At 43.7% G+C, this 21,417-nt stretch overlaps 1 protein-coding gene across 1 annotated transcript in view; it reads left to right on the forward strand.

The window, feature by feature from the left end:
- Window positions 1–21,417, forward strand: part of TPH2 (tryptophan hydroxylase 2) — a 101,297-nt gene that overhangs the window by 26,120 nt on the left and 53,760 nt on the right. Inside the window, exons 6-7 of the mRNA XM_089921046.1 lie at window positions 4,221–4,417; window positions 9,593–9,728. Of these exons, the coding sequence (XP_089777172.1) occupies window positions 4,221–4,417; window positions 9,593–9,728 (333 nt within the window). The remainder of the gene's footprint in view (window positions 1–4,220; window positions 4,418–9,592; window positions 9,729–21,417) is intronic.

The raw sequence follows: 21,417 nt of genomic DNA on the forward strand, positions 1-21,417 counted from the left end.
ACCACATTGGGTCCCATGGGAATTTCTAGATTTCACTGGGCATCAGGCTCCATGTTCACACAAACCTCAAGTTTCAGAGGACACCTGTCAAGGGTACCCTCGTCTCCCCCATAGCACGCCATACTGCTGGGCTTCCAGACGCTCTCCCAGGGCCTGTCTCTATTGCTCCAGTCTGGTGACAGCACCAGGGGGAGCAGGGCGTCCTGCTGCTATGCAAGCGTCCAGATGGGAAAGTAGAGGCCAGACCCTACTTCTTGAGGGCGCCTGCAGTCCTTACAAGTGATTCTTGTGGCACAGCCTTCCCCCCTCCAAGGAGAAGGAACGGGGCCTTTGCTTCTCACCCCAGCCTTCCCCACAATCCTGCATGTCTGATTCCCTGTTGGACTGGTAGGTGAAGTTTGGGGATGGGGTGGGAAGGGTAGTACGAGGGGGGTTTGTTGGTGGTAGAGCCATTTCTGCCGCTTCTTCACAAGCCCTGCAGGGAGATGGTTGGCTCCAACTGCTGAGAGCTTTCTCTAGAATGTGGAGTACTTAAGTGACTTTAGTTGTAGGCCAGAGCAGTTTTAGGACACTGGGATATGATGCTTATTACATACATGTTATGACATGTACTCAGAGATAGATGCATAATGATATGTGGGTATATGTCCTAGGCCCTAGAAAGATCAGGACACCCCTCTGTCATTCTTCTCATGTATAATTCACAAAAAGCCCACTAACCCACAACAAGGACAGAGAAGTGCAACACATTTTTATTTTTCTCATGACAATTTTTATTTTTCCAAATCTCAAAGTTTTAAAAAAAATAGGTGTCCCTGCATTCCTGGTACCCCAAGCACTACCTACTGGTCTTACTGAGAAGGTTAAAGGAGTGAAGAAATATGAAAGTATTTTATGAGATCTATACAAATACATGCGAGTATCATAATTACATGATTGTATATGAGATTTTCTATATATAAGTACATATACCTGTAAGCCTTATTTTAATTTGGTATGTGAAAATAAGCTGGTGCCTGGGATACATTTTTTATTTCATTGGTGTACATTAATCAGTTAAGACCACAGCCGGTCCTGAGCCTGACAGACTGGGTGTTAAGCTTGGCACCATGAGTTTAGTCAAACGGCTTAGTTTCTCTGAGCCCTAATATCCTTATCTGTAAAATGGGGGGGGGGGGTCTACCTCAACGGAGTTGTGAGAATCAAATGGGCTAAGTTATATAAAAACACTTAACTTTAAAAAAGTGTCTGGCCAATAGTAAGTTCTCAAAGATGAGCTATTATTATATACCTTGATTAACTACATGGAAAAGTGGGAAATTTCTTATTTTTTCTGTATTTGGGATATTTTTTAACAGAAATTAAATGGATAAAAGTAGCCTTTACTTTGTGTGAAGTTGATTTTTAAACATTTACCTTAAATAGTTACCCGGGATATGGGGGTCAGAGCGGTGTGAGAAATCTCTTGGCGTGACCAGTCAGACCTGTTCAGGGTAGCTGCAGGGCACTGCACCAGCTATTAACTTAAAAGAGCAGGCTCATTAGTTACCCAGGCAGGACAGACAAGTGGAAACAGATGAGACTGTATGCGTGGTCGTTTGTATTCCCAAGGTTGTGATGCTAGGAATTCATTATTAATACTGACAGGCCCATCTTAGGATGATTCCACTTCACCATGGTGTGAAAGTGAAATGCGTTCAGTAGAAACGTACTTCGAATTTGGACCTTTTTTTTTCAGTGCAATATGCGGTGTAATTCTCTCTTGTGATGCTGAACTGCGGCAGGGAGCCATGGTCAGCCCCCCCTCGATCGCCAGGGTGAACAACTGCTAACACCTACAATCATTCTGTAGCTAGGCAACCATTCTGTTTTTCACTTTCAGTACGGTATTCCATAAAGTACATGAGATGTTCAACACTTTATTATAAAATAGGCTTTGTGTTAGATGAGTCTGCCCAGCTGTAGGCTAATGTAAGTGTTCTGGGTACCTTTAAGGTAGGCTAGGCTGAGCCATGATGTTTGGTATGTTAGGTGTATTAAAGGCATTTTCGACTGATGATATTTTCAACTTACGTTGGGTTTATCACAAGGTAACCCCATTGTAAGTGGAGGAAGGTCTGTATAACTCCTTCTTCCTACCCAGACTCACACTCGTCTTTCTTCTGCAGCTTCCTGTTGTCTACGGTCAGTTCCCCTTTGAAACGCTGCATGTTTGCAGACTGATATCGAAAGGAAAAGTTTGACCTAATGATTCTTTTCAAATGGCTTCTCAGTATTTCATTTATTGTTTCAGCCTCATTGCTTTCCACCTTCTGATTGTGCACAGCCCTTATCAGCTTTATTGGCTTCCCCGACTCAAATTGATTTTGTTGAATTTTCTGGTACCAGAGGCAGACCGTTCATGTTTTTATTTCCTTACATCCTTTCTATTTTTATCTTTCCATTTCAAGCTTTCTTCTAAATTCATCACAGAGGCTAAGCCTTAGCAGTCTTGATCTTCTCAGCAAATATTTGTCGGGTTGTAATTTTTTATTTGTTATCAACAGCCATATTTAAACAAGGCTAATCTTGTTCTAATTTGGTTTGTCATAAGCCCTAGTTTTGATATGTAGAGAAAATAAATGTTAATTTCTGTTTTTTTCTTCAGTATGTGTTGTTCCCTCATCCCTCATGTACTGCAGTTAATTTTTTTCAGTAAAAATAATTTGAGGCAGTAAGAATCACATTTGGACCTGAACCTTCAACAGAAACGATTTCGGTAAGAATACTTTGAAGTGTGCAGAGGGCTGGGGGGACAGGGCTCTGCTTATGAGCCTGATCTTGTTACTGTCCTCCTGCCCTTTTTTCTACCTAAGGGGGCACTTCTGAATGACCCCAGCTTGCTGAAGGTGCCTGAGGCTGCAGCAGCCCTGAGGGCCAGTTGCTGCCTATGCAGGCTGGGTTACTGGATTACATAGCTCACAGGGGCAGAATCCCTAGGTTTATGTGTATATATTGGACTTCCATATGTCGTGTGGGTCTTTGCTGACTGCAGGGGCAGAATCTGTGACAAGTGGCCAGGGAGGGCAGTGGGGGACTACTGCAGGTCACTGTTGAGCAGGTCATGAAAAGTTTTCACTTTCAGGATAGGTTTCTTAATCAGAGGCTAAATTCAGATTCTGGCTCTTCAAGCCATAGTTTGCAAAAGCACGTGTACATATTCTCTCCTTTCTCCTGACCTCACGTGGCTTCAGGAGCTATGGTCCCTGCTCATGGCTGCTGGCTGCTGTTAGAAGAGCATTTTAAAACTCACCTTTCCTTCTGTCAGGGCACCTGCAGATCCTACCTGGCCAACAAGTCTCAGCTTAAGTTGTACCTTCTCCAAGGAAGCTCTCCCTGACCACCCCAGTCCAGGGCTGCCTCTCAATATTCCAAACCAGGCACTGGCTCCCTATGACTTACAGGCTGAATCTGGTCTGTTTTTGTAATGCAAGTTTTATTAGAACATAGCTATGTTCATGTGTTTACATATTATCTGTGGCTGTTTTCAAGATATAGTGGCAGATGTGGGCAGTTTTGATAGAGACTGTATGGCACACAAGCTTAAAATATTTACCTTTTAGACCTTTATGGAAAAAGTTTGCTGACCTCTCTCCTAACTGACAGGGCTTAATGTGTGCACCTCTCAGCATGATGTATAATAAATGTTCCAATTTTGCACTTTGCAAAACTCTCACTTAAGTTTGGCGTAGGCTTTTAGTATTTCTCAGACATTTCTCTCACTGAACAAATAACCTCAAAATTACACTAGGAGATTGGGGTGAGTTCCCTACAAAGGACAAAGGGGACCCACAGGCAATTTTATTTTCAAAAGACAACATCCATTTATTACTCTTGTCAGGTGATTGCAGAAAAGGTTCTCAGAGCACAGCTTTGGACCTAAACCAGCTCCTTCCAACCCAGAACTCTTGTTACTGATCCCAGTGTCAGAACAAGAATCTTATCAAATGTCCATAAGGATGTGTGAAGACGTAACTTAAATCATTTATATGAAAGTTTAAACACATACACAAAATTAGAAGGTTAGCATTTTCTTCAAAAAATAACACTTCGTGGGATCCTTTTGGACACTCAGGCATCCCACTTTACAGGAATCTGACTCACATAGGTATGAAGGTGAGAAAACACTTAGCCCAGTGACCCAGAGCCAGATTCATTCATTTCTCTTCTCTCCTGCCTAGTGGTCAGCCCATCCCCAGAGTGGAGTACACAGAGGAAGAAACTAAAACTTGGGGTGTTGTGTTCCGAGAGCTCTCCAAACTCTATCCTACTCATGCTTGCCGGGAGTATTTGAAAAACTTCCCTCTGCTGACTAAATACTGTGGCTACAGGGAGGACAACGTGCCCCAACTTGAAGACGTCTCGGTTTTTCTGAAAGGTAAGCTTCACACGGGCTCTCTCTTCCTACCCCACATCCTCATGGGCCGTCTAAGGACACACGTGACAGCAATCGCCCTTTTTCCAATTAAGAGCTCCCTTTGGTTTAAAAAGAGGAGCTCTGCACCAACAGTTGCCGGGCCACCTGTGGGAAGCAGAGCAGGGCCTCTGGGCGGGGAGATGGACTCAGCTCTTCACCCAGCCCAGGGCCTTGGTGAGGTCTCTCTGCTGGGCTGTTTTATACGGCGAACCCCAACCGACATTTGCAAGTTCAGCTTTGAGCTTTTTCTGATCCGGGAACGACTCTGTTGGGCTACATAGGCATGGAATGATCTCAAAGGTAGCTTTGTATTTGCTTTGCTAAGAATTATGTACTGGATGAAGAAATATCACGGATAATGTTGAGCATAGTGACTTTCCTCTGGGGAGGAGGTCAGTCAGTTAATCAGATCGCTATTGTAAAGTATAAATCGTGCCCGGAACGGTAGTGCTGGTGTGAGAGCAGGGAGCGAGGTGGAGCAGAGTCCCCTGGCGTCCACGTTCTCTGTGTGGTCACTCTCCTCACTGACCCTCCCGGGACAGCAACTGGGAAAACTTCAGGCTCTTGCGGGGATGGGGGTGGAGGTGAAGTTTTACAGCGGCCGCACTTCCTTCTGTGTCCTTCACAGCAGGTAAGTCCTCGGGTTCTCCTCTTTTCTCTCTCTTCCCCATTTCAAGCACAACAGTTCTAAAAGCTAAAGCCTTGCTGCCTACCTCTTTCCCTGGAGCTCCTTTCCTCACCTGTCTTCCCTGTTTCTATCGGTGATGATAGATTCTCTAGACTCATCAGGCTCTAGGGATTCCTGTTGCCAAAACTTGGCCTCTGTTCACTGGTGCCGAATAGAAACGCGGAGACAGAGTCTGGGGTGAAGTAGAAAAGAATAGGTTTATTGCTTTGCCAGGTAAATGGGGCCACAGCGGGCTAATGCCCTCTCAAGACTGTGTGCCCGCCCTGGAGGGGGTAGCGAGCAGTCTTACAGTGTTCAAGGAGCAGGGCGTGGTCGGCTCGTGGATGTTCTTCTGATTGGTCGGTGGGGACGTAATTGGGAGCCAGCATCATCAGCCTTCTGGCTTCAGCCCGTCTGGGGTCTAGTGCTTGTGGACAGCATATAGTTAACTTCTTCCACCTGCTGTGGGTTTCAGTATCTGCAAAACAGCTCAAAGGACGTGGCTCAGAATATTATCTATATAGTCCTTGAGGAAGAACTAAAGGTCCTTGACTTTGTTTAATGGCTAAAGTATTATTATTTTGTCTTGCTTGACTGTTTCCCTTTCTTTCTACATTTTCTCACTTCTGATTAAATTTATTCTTTTTTTAAATTTTAATTTAATTAATTTATTTTTGGCTGCGTTGGGTCTTCGTTGCTGTGCGTGGGCTTTTCTCTAGTTGCGGCGAGCAGGGGCTACTCTTCGTTGCGGTGCGCGGGCTTCTCACTGCGGTGGCTTCTCTTGTTGCAGAGCACGGGCTCTAGGTGCGTGGGCTTCAGTAGTTGTGGCTCGCGGGCTCTAGAGCGCAGGCTCAGTAGTTGTGGTGCACAGGCTTAGTTGCTCCGCGGCATGTGGGATCTTCCCGGACCAGGGCTCGAACCCGTGTCCCCTGCATTGGCAGGCGGATTCCCAACCACTGTGCCACCAGGGAAGCCCCCTCGTAGGGTTCTGCTCGGTTACACTACTCCTCTGAAGTCCTACCCCCACTCCCCTCCCTGCCACACTTAATCAGCCTTTGTATACGCTTCTTATTCAGCTGTAACACATTACCACAAACTTAGTGACTTAACATGAATGTATTATCTTACAGTTCTGGAGATTAGAAGTCTAAAATCAAGGACTTGGCTAGGCTGTGTTCTTTCTGAAGGCTTCTGTTCCCTTGCCTTTTCAGCTTCTAGAGTCTCTACCCACAATGCCTTGCCTCGTGGCTCCTTTCTTACCTCACTCCAGCCTTTGCTTCCATTGTCACAAGTCCTCTGACTCTGACCCTCCTGCCTCCCTCTTATAAGAATGCTTGTGATTATATCAGCCCCACCGAGATAATCTAGGATGATCTCCCCAGCTCAAGACCCTTAACTTAATCACATCTGAAAGTCCATTTTGCCATCTAAAGTAACATATTCCCAGGTTCAGGGCATTAGGGTAGGGGCTTATTAGGAGAGCCTAATTAGGACTGAGCTTACCCCAGTCTCCAGGTATTGCCACTTCTAGCTTTGTGACCCATGGTGAACCTGTCCTTTTCTTTCCATTCCGCTGCTACCATCCACATTGAGGTCCCCATCACTGCATCCTTGACACCTGTTTCTTCTCCTCTCTACTCGCCTGCCCACTGTTTCCAGATGAAGCTTCCTAAAGCATCTCTTCGTTCCTGACATCTCTGCTCGGAAGCTATCAGTGGCTCCCCTTTGATTTTACTGGGGTTGGCGAACTTTTTATTTTTTTGTAAAAGGCCAGATAGATAGTCAATATTTTAGACTTTGTGGGCCAAGAGGCAAAATCGAGGCTATTAGGTAGGTACTTATTATAACCGTTTATGTCTGCTGCTATGACTGCACTGCACAAACCCTCTGTTCCAGCTGTGGGTCTTCATACCACTGCTTAGGCTCTGTGCCTTGCTAGAAAAGCCATTCCTTCACCTGCTCAGATTCTACCTGTTCTTCAAGGCTCAGAGCAAGTCCTGCCTTCTTTATGAATCCTCATCATAGGAGCCACCACAGTTTCATCCTAGCTCATGTGTGTATCAGGAGAGAGGTAGGCATGGCCTGACAGCTGGTCCACTGAGAACCACACTTAGCATGATGGGAGGGCCCCCTGCGTGGATGTCATCCATGATACTTGTTACCGAGAGAAAGAGATTGAGGACCAGTGATCAGTGTCATTTAATTAGCGCCTAAATGCATAATGCCTTATGCTGTTGTTTAACTAGATTATATTCTCCCTAACGGCCCTGCCTCTGGCATGTCCCTCTGTTTCCCATGGAGTTATGTGCGTATTATATATTTACCATGGTCTTGATTATTCCTATGTGGGGATGCTTTTTACTGCTTTGTTTCTCAAACCCCAGGAATTAGATTACCATCTCGTAAGTTTTGCTGTATCTGTCACCCAACTTAATACTTTTATGAGGGGTACAGTACAGTACAGTTTCTGGATGCAGAATGCCTGGGGTTGAGTCATGGCTCTGCCGGTTCCTGGCTGTGTGACCTTAGATAGATGAATTGCCTTAACTTCTTTGTGCCTCAGTTTCCTCTCTGCAAACAGAGAAATAATTTTATCTACCTTACAGGGTTGGGAGGGGAAACTAATTGATATACCTTAAAGCCCTAAAGTTATTGCTTGACACATATTAAGCATAGCAGAGTTTTAGTTACTATTACTACTATTATTGTTATTGATTTTCACACCTTTGATGAACTGGGTACTGGGCACTCAGTTTGCATCATTCATTGGTACACAGCAAGCACAATGTAAATGTGTGTATTTTTATTTCTTTTAATTGACTCACTTTTAAAATACCAAATTTATTTTAATAGGAAACTTTTAAGCAATGGTAGTCACAAATTCAAATTTCTTGATGTGATAGATACATATATTTTTAAATTTATAAGAAAATAAAATACATAACTATTAAACTAAAGGATGCTTCCCCTGTACCCCACATGTGGGATACTGGCTTAATTGACATAAAATTCAAAAAGAAAAAAATACACTTATCTTTTTGATTTTCAGTGGAGAGCAATCAATCCGCCTGAGAACTTTTGGAATGAACTGAACACTGTTAGAATTACAGGTCTGAGGAGGCCTGAGAACAGGGTTATTTCCTTGTAGGTACCCAGAATCCCAGAGTGGACTTGTTTTATACGCTTAATTGGTTTTTATCTTTCAAAACCATTTCTAACCATTCTGAGATGCTCTTCTAATGAGCTGAGGTTTTCAGAATGGGAACCTTTACAGTGCTGATATCAGAAGAAGACCCCCTCCTGTTGAAATTTTCTGGGCCTTCATGAGCAGGAAGTATTAAGCAGTCCTTAACTGGGTTAGCAGTCTAGGCTGATTTCATAGATTTTATTGTATTCTGCTTATTTTGTTTTTTTCCTCTTACCATAAACCAACAAAGCATGCAGAGCCTTCGAGTACCTTTTCAAACTGCAGTAATTAATATAATTGTTTTCATAATATCACAGAAATGGGATATTGCAATGTGGAATGAAGGGGTTAGGTGGTTTTGACAATAGAAAGCTGTCGTGTGAACTGATTCCAGGATGCCCGTCAAGGGGGTGAATTAGCTTTGTGTTCACTGACCACATACACACAGAAAGAATCCCTATCTAGGTGTGTCTTTAGAAAGATATCAGGTAATCTGTAGTAAGCATCACTTTATTTATTTATTATTTATATTTTTTAGCAGCTTCATTCATTGAGGTATAGTTGACATAACATAAAATTTACCCACTGTAACTGTACAATTCAGTGATGGTAGTAAATTTATAGAGTTGTGTAACCATCACAGCAATTCAGTTTTACAACATTTCCATCATTGCAAAAAGTTTTCTTTTGCCCCTTTATGGTCAATCCTTGTTCCTACCCCTAGCCCTGGGCAACCACTGATTTACTTTCTATCTATAGATATTCCTCTTCTGGACATCATATAAATAGAATCACAACATATGTAGTCTTTTGCATCTGATGTATTTTTAAAAAATTATTTCTTATTGAGGTCACATTGGTTTAGAATATTATATAAGTTTCACATGTACAACCTTATATTTCTACTTCTATGTACACTGCCTTGTGCTCACCACCAAAAATTTAGTTTACATCACTTTAGATTGTAATCTTCTTCTGTGTATTTGAGCTTTCTTATCCTAATTCAACCTCTGAATTTAAATCCTTAAAGGTTTTTTTTGCCTTTCCTTCCATTTTAATGAATGTCTTATGCCCCTGGAAACCATCATTCGTGAGTGTATTTTAGTCATCCGAAACCACAAACACGATAGCTGTTAACAGTGTATGTCATTCAATTGTCAAGAGTTTTAGGACGTTGATTACTTTGTTTCTAAAACAGCCTTATAAATAATAGGAAGCCCTGCTTGGACCATCAAGTCCTGTCGGGTTAAAATTTAGTTGAGTCTTTCTGTTGCCTCTTTAGAAAGGTCTGGCTTCACGGTGAGACCAGTGGCTGGATACCTGAGTCCTCGAGACTTTCTGGCAGGACTGGCCTACAGAGTGTTCCACTGTACTCAGTACATCCGCCATGGCTCGGACCCCCTCTACACCCCGGAACCGTGAGTACCCACACTGTAAAGCTGGGCTGGATGGAGACCGCCACATTGGAAAGTGGTCAGGGCTCACTTCACTTGAGAGTAAATTGGGTCCAGGAACGCTAAAGACCACTGTTCCTTAGGCCGCCGAGGTTATCACTTTGCTTATGATGCTGTTTTACCTGAGTAGTCTTGTGATTAATGGGCTGCCAGGGTCTTCACTGGGGAGGAGAGCGCAGTAAAGTAGCTGATGGTGACAGAAGTGGGCGGGGATTAGAGCTGAGTCTCCGAAGTCCCCTCCTCTTCCTAGGGGACAGAGGCTCACTGACCAGCTGGGTACCCGGAAGGGTCACTACATTGTTCTTTTCTTTTTTTAGCTCCTTTCAGCATCCCTGAAAGTGTTTTCAGGGTAAACAAAGGTTACTTATAGGACTCCAGACACCGGGAGAGAAATGCTTCTTAGAGTGGATGAATGCTCAAAGGAGAGCTGTCAGAGCTAAGAAAGGCAATCTCTAAATCTAGCCCAGAGGGTTTACAAATAGCAGGCACTTTGTTAGTTGCCTTTGAATAACTGGCCCTCCTGAGACCCGTGGTAGCTACCAAAATGTATGCAGAGAGAGAGGGCAAAGAGATGAGATTTTAGCCACAGAGGTCTATAAAATTGGGGGAATAATGTGTTACATTTTTACCAAAGTACTTTCAACCAATTCATTCAGCATACATTTATGTGCAGTGCTAGCACGGAGGTACAGCGGATTCAAAGATGAATAAAATGTCGCAGCTGTTTTCTTAAAGCCTCTCGCATTCTGGCAGGGGAGATAGAAACATAAATAATTATGAAAGAATGTGTTTAGGCCTGTAAGGGTGTGTGTGTGCAGAGTATCAGAGGGGCAAAGGGGAGGGAACAGTCCCGAAAGGCATTTCAGAGAAAGTGAAAAATTAGTGGGGGTCTAGAAGGGTGGGTAGGAATTTCTTTTTTGGATAAAGCCGAGTGGGGAGGGAGGGGAAAGCTTTCAAGTCAAGGAAAACAACCAGTACAAAGATGTGGAGGCACAAAAGAGGCATAAATGAACAAGGCTTGTTACTTTAGAGGGGCCAGAACATAGGTATGTGTTAGGGATGAAATGACTCTTCTGTCCACAATGTAAGCAGTCATTTGTCAAAACAGGACCTTTGGGCTTAATTCTGTAGGCAGCAGGGAGCTGTCCAAGGCTCCTAAGCATGATCAGATAATCATCTTTGAGAAGGATGATGAGGGTGGGGACTTGGAAGTATGGAGAATGAACTAGCTGGAAAACCAGCAGGAGCTCCCATTCCAGTGAAGGGATACAGTTTATAAGCCATCAGTGGGATAGGACGAGAGGTCACCTCTGAGAAAGATCATCAAGATGGAATTAACAGTATTTGGTGACTATAATGAGGGCCAGGAGATGAGAGGGTCCCTAAGGCAATGCTAAGGTTTTGTTTGTTTGTTTGTTTGTTTTTGCGGGTACGCGGGCCTCTCACTGTTGGGGCCTCTCCCGTTGCGGACGGAGCACAGGCTCCGGACGCACAGGCTCAGCAGCCATGGCTCACGGGCCCAGCCGCTCCGCGGCACGTGGGATCTTCCCGGACCAGGGCACGAACCCGCATCCCCTGCATCAGCAGGCGGACTCTCAACCACTGCGCCACCAGGGAAGCCCAATGCTAAGGTTTTTATCAATAGATTGGGAAGCTGAATGGGTAGTTTTTTTCTAAAATATTGGAGGGGGATTAGGCTTGGAGGCAAGAGGGAATAAAAGAGGGAGCAAAGAGGAGGATTTGGGTTTGGAGCACCCTGTCTTTGAGGGGCCCATGGGTGGGACCTCCAGTTGGAGAAGCCCCTGGCAGTTGGAAATAAGAGCTGAGAGTTCAGAAGTGAATTAGACCTCCTGCTATCGATCTGAGTGTTTTCTTCTTCCATGACTCCTCTGACCACACAGTCAAGAGGAAGCTAAGTCAGAGCATGGAAACTCGGGATTCACTACCTTGGGGTTGTTTTGGCAGGCTCCTTTTTGTGGGTTTTATATCATTCATTTGATTCTTAAATTATTGTTATGATTTTATGAGTAGGTAACACATGCACATGATTTAGCATTCAAAGCTTACGAAAGGGCACGCTCTGAACAGTGACTTTTTTCCCTCTTCTGCTCCCTTGACACCTGTTGCATCCTCCCCAGGGGCAACCACCGCTACCAGTTTCCACTGCGTCCTTCCAGATATACTCTGTGCAGACACAATTCTCTGTAAAGGTCCCTTTAATGCGTATGTATAACAAAGTCCCAAGTCTCTTCCCAGCCACATGCTGTAGTTTGAATCTATGAAACACTAGATCGGGAGTGCTGTTTCCTGCCCAAGCACTTTCGCAGGCATTGTCTTTGAAATGCAGTCCCATTTCCTCTATTGAGAGCCAAGAGGGCAGCTTCTCCAATTTGTGAAGTTCAGCTTGGCTCCTGTGTTTGGTGCTTGTACGCGGCTTCCAAGTAACTGCTTCTAATTGCTGAACTGTTGTAGTTGAGGCAGCACTAATGAGACAGAGGCGGGCCCTGAAGAGGCAGCTAGAAATGGGAGTGAAAGGAGTGAAAATACATTATCCGAAAAAAGAATTTTGTTATTTTCCTCTTCAGTCTGGGAAGAATGTATTTTGATAGCCTAGCTCTCAACACATATGGGGTGTTAAACATAGGTTGTTTTTACCATTTTACATTTTAAAACTGGTCAGGTACTGGGGCTTGAATTTAAAAAGCAGTGGTAGATTGGGTTGCTTCCCTGGGGAGGTTCTGGCCTGGAGGACAGTGGAGGAAGTCCTGGAGAATCAGTGACTCCTGATTTTCTTGGTGGGAAGAGTTGCTTTTCCCTGTGTTTCTACTTGGATTGAAAGGTCACTGATTCTGCTAGAAGTGAGGCTCTTTCTCCCTTGGAGCACTGCCTGAGGCAGGGATTCTGCACACTGTTGTCGCATAGCTACTTATTTTGATCAGCTGTGATCGCAAGCAACTTTGTCACTAACCGAGTATTGAAGTTTACAAATGATTTCTTTAAAAAAAAAATCAATTGGGTCAAATTCAAGGTTATTCCAGTAAGAGCATCCCTCTCACTCAGTGGAATGACAGGGAAAGAGACAGAGCTCTAAGTTACATGGGTGTGCGAGCATCACCTGGTATTCGAATAGTGGCAGGACAAACATTTGAGAAGCCATCCCCCCAATCCCCTGCTCTCCTCTTTGCTTCTCTGGGAAGTCCATTGTGGTCTGTGTCATATTGCACCCTCTGGCCACTTTATCTTTTAGAACAGGGTTTCTCAACCTTGGCACTATTGATATTTTGAGCCAAATAGTGCTTTGTTGTGGTAGGATGTTTAGCAGCATCCCTGGCCTCTACCTGCTAGACGTCAAGAGTACACTCCCACCCATGCCAGGTGTGACAACCAAAGATGTCTCCAGAAACTGCCAGATGTCCCCAGGGGGACACATCTTCCCCAGTGAGAACCACTGTTTGAGAAGAAGCAATTTGGCAGGTCATTGTTGTTCTGTCTGACAGTTATTTTTCTCTTAGAAGCAACCTGTAGACTTTGTTTCCTTTCTAAAACACCAATCTGACTGTAGCCTTCCCTGGTTTGACCTCTGTTGGTTCCCTGTTACATACAAGGAAAAAGTAAAAAATGTTTGATATCATCAAATCACATCTTCTGTCTCTCTTTCTACCCCCTCCAAAACCTTATGCTCCAGCCATACTGGACTTCTCACCATCCCCATGAGCCTGTTCTTGCTTTTGCACAGGCATGAGCCAGCGCAGGTGGTTCATTTGGCCTGGAATGACTCTTGTGAAATCATTTTAATTCTCAGGATTACAGCTCAGTAGCAATCTTTTCTGTGAAGACTTTCCCAGGCAGAGCTAGATATTCCTGTAGTACTTTTCCTTACTTGTATTTTAACACTTACAACACTGCATGGTAATTATTTGTTCATGTGTCAGTCTCCTTCATCAGACTGTGATTAACTCAAGGCCAGCTGGCAAAGGCAATACGGGAACAAGAAGATCCAGACTGAGGTTGGAGTGGATCCCCGAACCTGGCATATAAAGTAAAAACTGAGTCCACAGTGGACTGAAGCCGTGAATGCCACTGCCACCAGGAGGTGCCAGGTTTGAGACATGCACAGAGTCCCAGGCTGAGTCTGAGATCTGTGGAGTGAAGAGAACAGGGGAAGTCCTGGCTGCACCCTGTGTGGTGGTAGCACCTCCATCTGCAGGGCTGCAGCCCCTCCACTCCTTCCTGCAGCTCTACTTTGATTTCAAGAACTGCTGCTGGACACTCCTCCATCAATAAGGCATTTTTATATATTCAGTGTCTTCAGGCAAAGTCATGAACCATTAATGGTGGGATTTTAGACACCAGTTGAGGCTGTGAGGATAGGTCACTTGGACCAGAATAAATCATACCCAGGAGGGGCAACCTGTTTTGCTCATCTGTTTTGCTTTGGGAATGAAGATCATTTCAAAAGAAAAAAGTTGTTGTTCACTGTGAAGCTGAAGGAGAGGAGGGAAAGGAAATGTGAAGCTTGTCCCCACCTCCCCCTTATGAAAATAAGAGAGAGAGAGACAGAGGCAGAGGGAGGGAAGGAAAAAGAGAGAGACCCAACTGCACTTCACATGGTGCTAAGAAGACATTTTCCCCCTTTGGGTAACAAACCCTGAATATAGTCTCACCTTAACAGTAGCAAAGCTCATTGCCCTCTCTTAAAAAACAGTGTCAGTCTGTGATGTGTTCTCAGTTATATTTGAACTTCTTAAATGTGATCAAGAAGATACGCTCTGAAATTGGCAAGCAGTGGTGCAGGTCCCTGCAGGACTGTCCTGTGTGTGGGTGTGCTGTGCATGTCTGAAGTGAGGGGGAGGACAGTGCACCAGAACAGTGGTAGGAGCATCTCTGGATTTGCCTCTAGAAGATTCTTGCTGGAGAGGGGCGGTGGAGATCCAGTGTGTTTCCTAAACTGGTCTTGGGCACACTGCAGGGAGAAGAGAGTTGGAGGGAGGTATCTTTCCCTCACTCCTTGGTCTTGCCTGGCCTGGTCTCGTCTCTGATGTCAGCCTTCTGGTGTTCAGAGGGCGCTTTGGATTTTCACCTGTCATATGCATCCTACCTGCCCACCCCCAGTTCCTCTTTAGGTCATTTGGCTTTTCCTCCCCGGACACTTCCTTCTAGGGGATCTGTGGTCTCTATTCTTCACAGTTTCAACAGACTTCTTGAATGTGTTTTGTGCAAGGTGGATGTTAAATACTTGCTCACTGAATTTGCATGTGCACATGTACTTGTGTATATGACTTTCAATTTTATCTGTAGTCCTGACGGCCAGTGGTATCTTAGAAGTGCAGAGCTCTTTAATAAGAAATACGGCTTAATCAAACCATATTTTCCTGGGGTCAAATCTCATACTTTTCTTCAGAAGCTGTGTGGACTGACAGAGGTCTTGGAAATGAAGGAGGGTAAGGCAAGAAGGTCCTATTTTCTAAGGTATTATTATAATCCAGTCTTGTTCTCTCCAATATAGGCCAAACCCACCCATCCCATCTAGATTTCTGGATGAAGACCAGAGGTGGCCAGATGCCTCAAGGTTCTGTACCTTTGGAACATAAAACATTGCCCAGAGCAGTGTTGAAACACACATCCATAGCACAACCCTCTTACCCCTTGTCCTCTGCTCAGGGAGAAGCAACCAGGCATTTTCAATATAAACAAACGTTCTTCAACATCAGTTCTTGGAGGTCAAGCCAGTACAATATCTGTCTTTCCAGTAGAGCTATCGCCAAAGTAATAGTGCCATTTTGCACCAGAAATCCCTTTAAAAAAATGTTTTAATGAAAACACTAAAAAATATGCTTTCTGTTTTGTTTTTCAGATGTTGTGCTTAATATACTAGTAACAGAAATATCCTTTGCACAGCATAGCATAAGCTTATTCAGCCAGGGAGTTTCGGATTCAGGGCGGCATTGGGATGATTGATGATTCAGTACAGACTGATGCGGGTCTGTCTTCTTCTGCTCTTTCCCGCCGTGTCACTTTTCAAATCAGAGAGCAAACTTTCACCACTAGGAAAAAAGTCATGTCACCATTAACTCATATTGCAGTGTTTACTGCCATAATGCAACTAAATGCATCTGCGTTAAGGAAAATCTTTCTTGTCATAGTTGGACACTTTAGGGGCCGTTAATGTTATTTTTAAATATAACTTTTAAAGTTTAAAAAAGGTTTTACAGTCAGGTGATTTTTCTTATCATTGCTGCTGTGTTCCACTTTTACAAGAAAAATAAAAGTGAATTATTTCTAACTTTAGTTTTCATCTATTTCTAAGCTAAGCAAGTGAATTTTATGCTTAGCCCTTGCTTACTAGAACAGAACCCGCTCTAAAACTGGCAGATGTCATTCATTTCCTTTTCCTGTGGCTCAGTCATTAATCCTGACATTATCTGTTAAATAACAATACCAGCAGGTGAAGACACAGGCTTTCAAATTTATAAGAAACATTGACAGCCCCTCTCTTGATCGAAGAGATGCCTTTCCCTAGGTCTGTAATGAGGCGGAAGATAGGACCTTTCCTTCTGCGACTTTCCCTCCTTGCTGCCGTCTGAGGGATTCTGGGTCTGTGAACTTGTCTGATTTAAGCCCTGACCGTGATGGGTGTTTTTAATATTGGGCCTTGCTAAAGTCACATCTGGGCAAGGTCTTATTGAAGAGCCAGGAAGATACGCCAGAGCTGTATAGAGTTTAACCTTCATTCCTATGAGCTCTGGTTTAGCTTAAACTTGCTCTTTCCCATGGATCACCCTCATCCCTGCCAAGCGCAGTGCCAGGCTTCCTGCCCAGCCAACTGGCTTCCTCCATGGTTCTATCATCATTTTGCTGTTCAGGAGAGCAGAGCAGCATCGTACCAGCGATTCTCAGAAAATGGCATGTTCTCAGAAAGCTGATTCCATCTGGCCTCCCTTTCCTGAGTTTTAACCCGGAGCTCACACTCCAAGCTTAGCAGCCATTGTCTCCCTCGGGAGAAACTTGGTTTGGGCTACACCCAGGGTCAGTTAAGACGTTAGAGGCCCTAAGCCGAGAATATTTTCACCCCTTCCATTCTCCAACATAGATAAGTTCAACAACAACAATAGCAGCAGAAGCAATAATAATATATTTTTTACTACTAATAGCCAACATGTATATATCAATATGTGCAGGCACTATTTTAAGTGTTGTATGTGGATGAACTCAATAATCACAACAACCCTCTGACTTGTGAGTTACTATTATTATTCTGAACTTATGGATGAGGAAATTGAGACACAGAAAGTTTAATTAACTTGCTCATGGTCACACAGCTGGTAAATAGGGGAGTCAGGATTTGAACTCAGGGAGTAGTGCCAGCATCTTTTGGATTAACCACTCTTCTATATTCAAAAGTAACACTATAGAGGAAAACTCAAACTTGTATATGTGCTGAAGTTGAATAGCTTCTTTCTTGATTTTCCAATTATAAATTTTATGTAAGATAGTTGAGAGTGACACTTTCTTTCTTGAATTTGGTGGCCCTGCTTTGCCGCAACCCTAAGTACTGGATGTGCTTATTGGATGGTCTAGTGCTGTGCTGTCCCATCCAGCGTTCGGTCCGACTACCAGGCTTTGTTAGAAGCCCGCTCTCTCCTCTGATCTTCACATGGCCACCATTAGTCTGCCCCTTTATCGAGAGGAGGCATCTTTTTGTTTGTTTGTTTGTTTTTGTTTTTCGTGGGCCCCTCACCGGCCACGGCCCCTCCCATTGCGGAGCACAGGCTCCGGACGCGTAGGCTCAGTGGCCATGGCCCACGGGCCTAGTCGCTCCGCGGCATGTGGGATCCCCCCAGACCGGGGCACGAACCCGCGTCCCCTGCACCGGCAGGCGGACCCCCAACCACTGCGCCACCAGGGAAACCCTAGAGGAGGCATCTTTTATTTCACTGGGAAAAAGAAGGGGAAAGTGCCTCACTACAGAGCAGTGATGCATCCTTCTGTCTGCATCCTCAGGCAGAAGGCCCTATGGACCACATGCCCAAACTCCAGGCCCCACTGTCAGCTCTCAGTGTGACTGTTGGTAAGCCACTTAACCTCCCTGTGTGAGGGCTGATGAAATAATTCTTTGATCTTTGCAGAGAAAAAGGCTTTATATAAATACCAAATAGGTTTACTCTTCCTTGCCACCTCTTAAATTCACGTGGAGGCTGAGGTGCCTTGTAACATTCCAGAGCATCCTTAGTTACAAGGCCCACGTTCCTAGACCTGGACTCCCAAGTTTTCAATCACAATACTGTGTCTAGTTTTGTGAGGTGCCTCAAAGCAAAAATAACCCCTAGGACTTTTTATGGGAGCCTTTTGTCTCCAAAGCTCTGAGCACTCTAACAATAGACATTCTATAAACCGCCCCCCCGCCCCCGCACACAACCCTATACATTATTTAAAACCTGTGCATTTTGAAACCAAATTTGTACCTAAGTGCCTGCTAGAGCCCTGTTGTTCTCTTAGGCTGTTAATGGTAGTGACTTGGGATACAGCTTTTAGCTTGTGTATGTATATATTTTAGCAGACTCAAAGCAGGATCCCTTTTTTTCCCTACCGCTCCACCCTCGCCAAGGTTTGCCTTCCTTGTGTGGTGCCTGTAACCCAAAATTAGCACTCATAAGCATCCACACCTGAGTCACAATTCATAGTCCCTCAGTGCCATGTCCTCAGGGAGAAGCTCACTTAGGTACTTTCAGGTGTGGAAGATGGAGGTGACCTGGGAAAAAAATTATTTTAGGAATATTTGCTTTTAAAAATTGCAAGTTCAGAAGAAATTCAAAGTGACTGAATTTTAGGCAAGGAAGAGGTAACCACTGGCTGTACCTCTTCACCACCATGTCGAGAATTATATCTATTGACAGGTAGAGAAGCCACCACAGGAGAGAAGGAAAAATGTCCTTTCTGACATTTCCCACATGTGCTCTGTTCGGCTGACGTCACTCCACTCATGGCTACGAGGTAGGCAGGATTGTCACCATTTTACAGATGGCAATTCCAAAGATCAATGAAGTCAGGTCATTTCCCTATGGACACACAACTAGAAAATAGCAAAACCAAGATCTAGTCCAAGCCCTTATGCTACACTGGAAATTAGGAAGACTATGCTTGGGATTCATTTAGATTCACCTCTGTATGGTACAGTAGAACCCCACCATCTCTGTTTGATTCTGTTGAGTCCAGAAAGCAGTTACTGAACATCTATTACGTGCCAGGCTTTCCTAAGCACCAGGAACCCAGAGATGAACATGGCATGACCTGTGTCCTGGAGAAACTTACTGCTGCTTATTTAAGTGGTAAAATATCTTCCAAAAGGGCAAAACCTACTGAAGTACAATAGACTCAGGTGTAAGTATAATTTAATGTGCAATAATACCTAACTTGTTGGGAATTTATGTTTCTAATGCATTATCTTATGATACTGTTTAAGAACTCCATGAGATAAGGACCCTTATAATCTCCAGTTTACAGACGAAAAAACAATACATCCGTGCTGTCCAATATGGTAGAGATGTGACTATTTAAATTTATTAAGTAAAATGAAATAAAACCGTAAATTTAGTTCCTCAGTAGTGCTGGTCACATTTAAGATGTTCAATAATTACCTGAACCAAGTGGCTTACCATATTGGACGATGCAGATACAGAATATTTCCATCATTGCAGGAAGCCCTATTGCACATCACTGCTCGAAGTAACTTGCCTACACAGGAATGTGCAACATGGACTTAGGGCTGACTCCTGACTATATACAGTTCTTATAACCCTTATGTGATATTACCTCCTTAATATCTAGTGCAAATTTGGGGAGGGGGAGCACACGGGGAAAGAGTTAAAAAATCTCTCATTTATTCAAGAGATAAGAAATATCTGAGATGAAGGGGAACTGGAGACCTATGGACAGTTTCCCTTGAAGCCCTTTTGTGGTACTTGTAAGAACTGGAAACTATTTCTTTCACTAGATCAGGAAAGTTAGTACTTGCTATTTGCTCTTTTATGGAACCATGAGGTAACTTTTGCTAAGGGTTATTCTAGGATTATGTCTTATTTACTTTTAAGTCTCAGTTCCTAACATAGCACTTGGTATGTAACAGGTACACAAAAATGCTTCTTGAACTAAATTCCAAAAAAAAATAAGTGTAATATCTTCTGCTAGTCTTAATAGAGTTGTACTGAAGAAGAGTAGCATTGATGGCCTTCCTTATGATTCCTAGGGGGAAAAAAAGAAAGAAGATTTCCACCAGGGCAATATCCAGGTGCTTGGCTTCATAAAAAGAGGGCCACATATGTATTTATCTATAACCTGACAGGGACATAAGGCGGAGTGACCCTCAGAACTGCCTAAAACCTTATCTTATCGGCCAGATTTTACAGTATGCTATTTTAAATCTAAAGAAACTCTGTATATGGCTCTAAAACAAGCACTGAAAACAATTGCCTCAGTACCAAATTAATTCCTGTTATTATCTCCTCAGTGAAGTGAAAACAAACCAAGTCACCCCCTTTTCAATGCGTCCCAGTGTGTTATCCCAGATTACTTGCACTTGCCCACCAAAGGTTGCGTGAAAGCTGAAAAAATACCCTATTTTGGCTTCCAGGTCCTCCTCCAGCTTCTTTTCATCAGTGCAACCTCCACCCCCCCATCCCCCAACCCCATCTTCCTTTTCCTCTCTTCGTGATTTAGCTAAAGTGTTGGCTTCCCTGTTATTTAGAACAAACAAAACCTATAGCAATAGGGTTTCAAAGACAGATGTGCTGATTTGGGACGGGAAGCAAAGGCTGCATGCCCACTCACTGCTTCTTAAAAGCTTTAATTTACAGCAAAAATAAAAAGTTGTTCAATGCGGATGAGTCAGCTTTGAAAACTGATAAGAGAAGAATGCCAGACCCATTTTGAATTTGAACTTAACAACTAGGACCCTTCTTTTCCCAGCAGCAAAGTGATTGCAGCTTCCTTAGAATGATTTAAGAATTCCCTGGAGGTATTTTGCCCAGGTCCCTTTGTAAGCTTTAGAATCCTCTTAACAGGGCTTATCAGAGAAGATTCCAATTTAGAGCAGCAAAAAGTTTAGTGTCTGATATCAGCTCTAGCTTTTCTTTTTCTTTCTTTCTATTTTTTTTTTTCAAAAGGAGACATGATGTTTTACAGTGTTAACAGTTTTGAAAGGTCCTACATTTCCAGTGAACACAGTGCTTCTGTGAAAAGAGCTCTGAGAAGCATTATTCAGGCGAAAATGCATCAAAGGGATGTGAGTTAAAAAGAGAAAAGTTTGCCGTTGTGGATGGAGATTGGAGGCAGCGTGTGCTGACAGGTGCAATTATAGCCAAATAATTGAATCTTTTAAGAGAGACCTGGTGAGATAAGGCAGTAGTTGTGGACTCACATCGGAAACCTGTTCATAATTAGATATTCAGGGTTCCAGCTGTGGATGAAACACCAGCATAGGGATCGTGAACTACTTTACAGACAGGACATAATAGCTATTGCACTTTGTGAAGCGGTGTGAGACAGCATGACTTCAGTCCCACGGAAATTAATTGATACAAAGTTTGGAGAGGAGGCTCAGGCTTCTCCTGCAGATTCCCAACAGTCTGGAATCTCTTTCAGCCCCTGAAAGCTAGTC

This window comes from Delphinapterus leucas, chromosome 11 (assembly GCF_059928025.1).
Source record: "Delphinapterus leucas isolate spDelLeu-1000000601 "Yukka" chromosome 11, BTC_Dleu_Yukka2, whole genome shotgun sequence".
NCBI classification, from domain to species: Eukaryota; Metazoa; Chordata; class Mammalia; order Artiodactyla; family Monodontidae; genus Delphinapterus; species Delphinapterus leucas.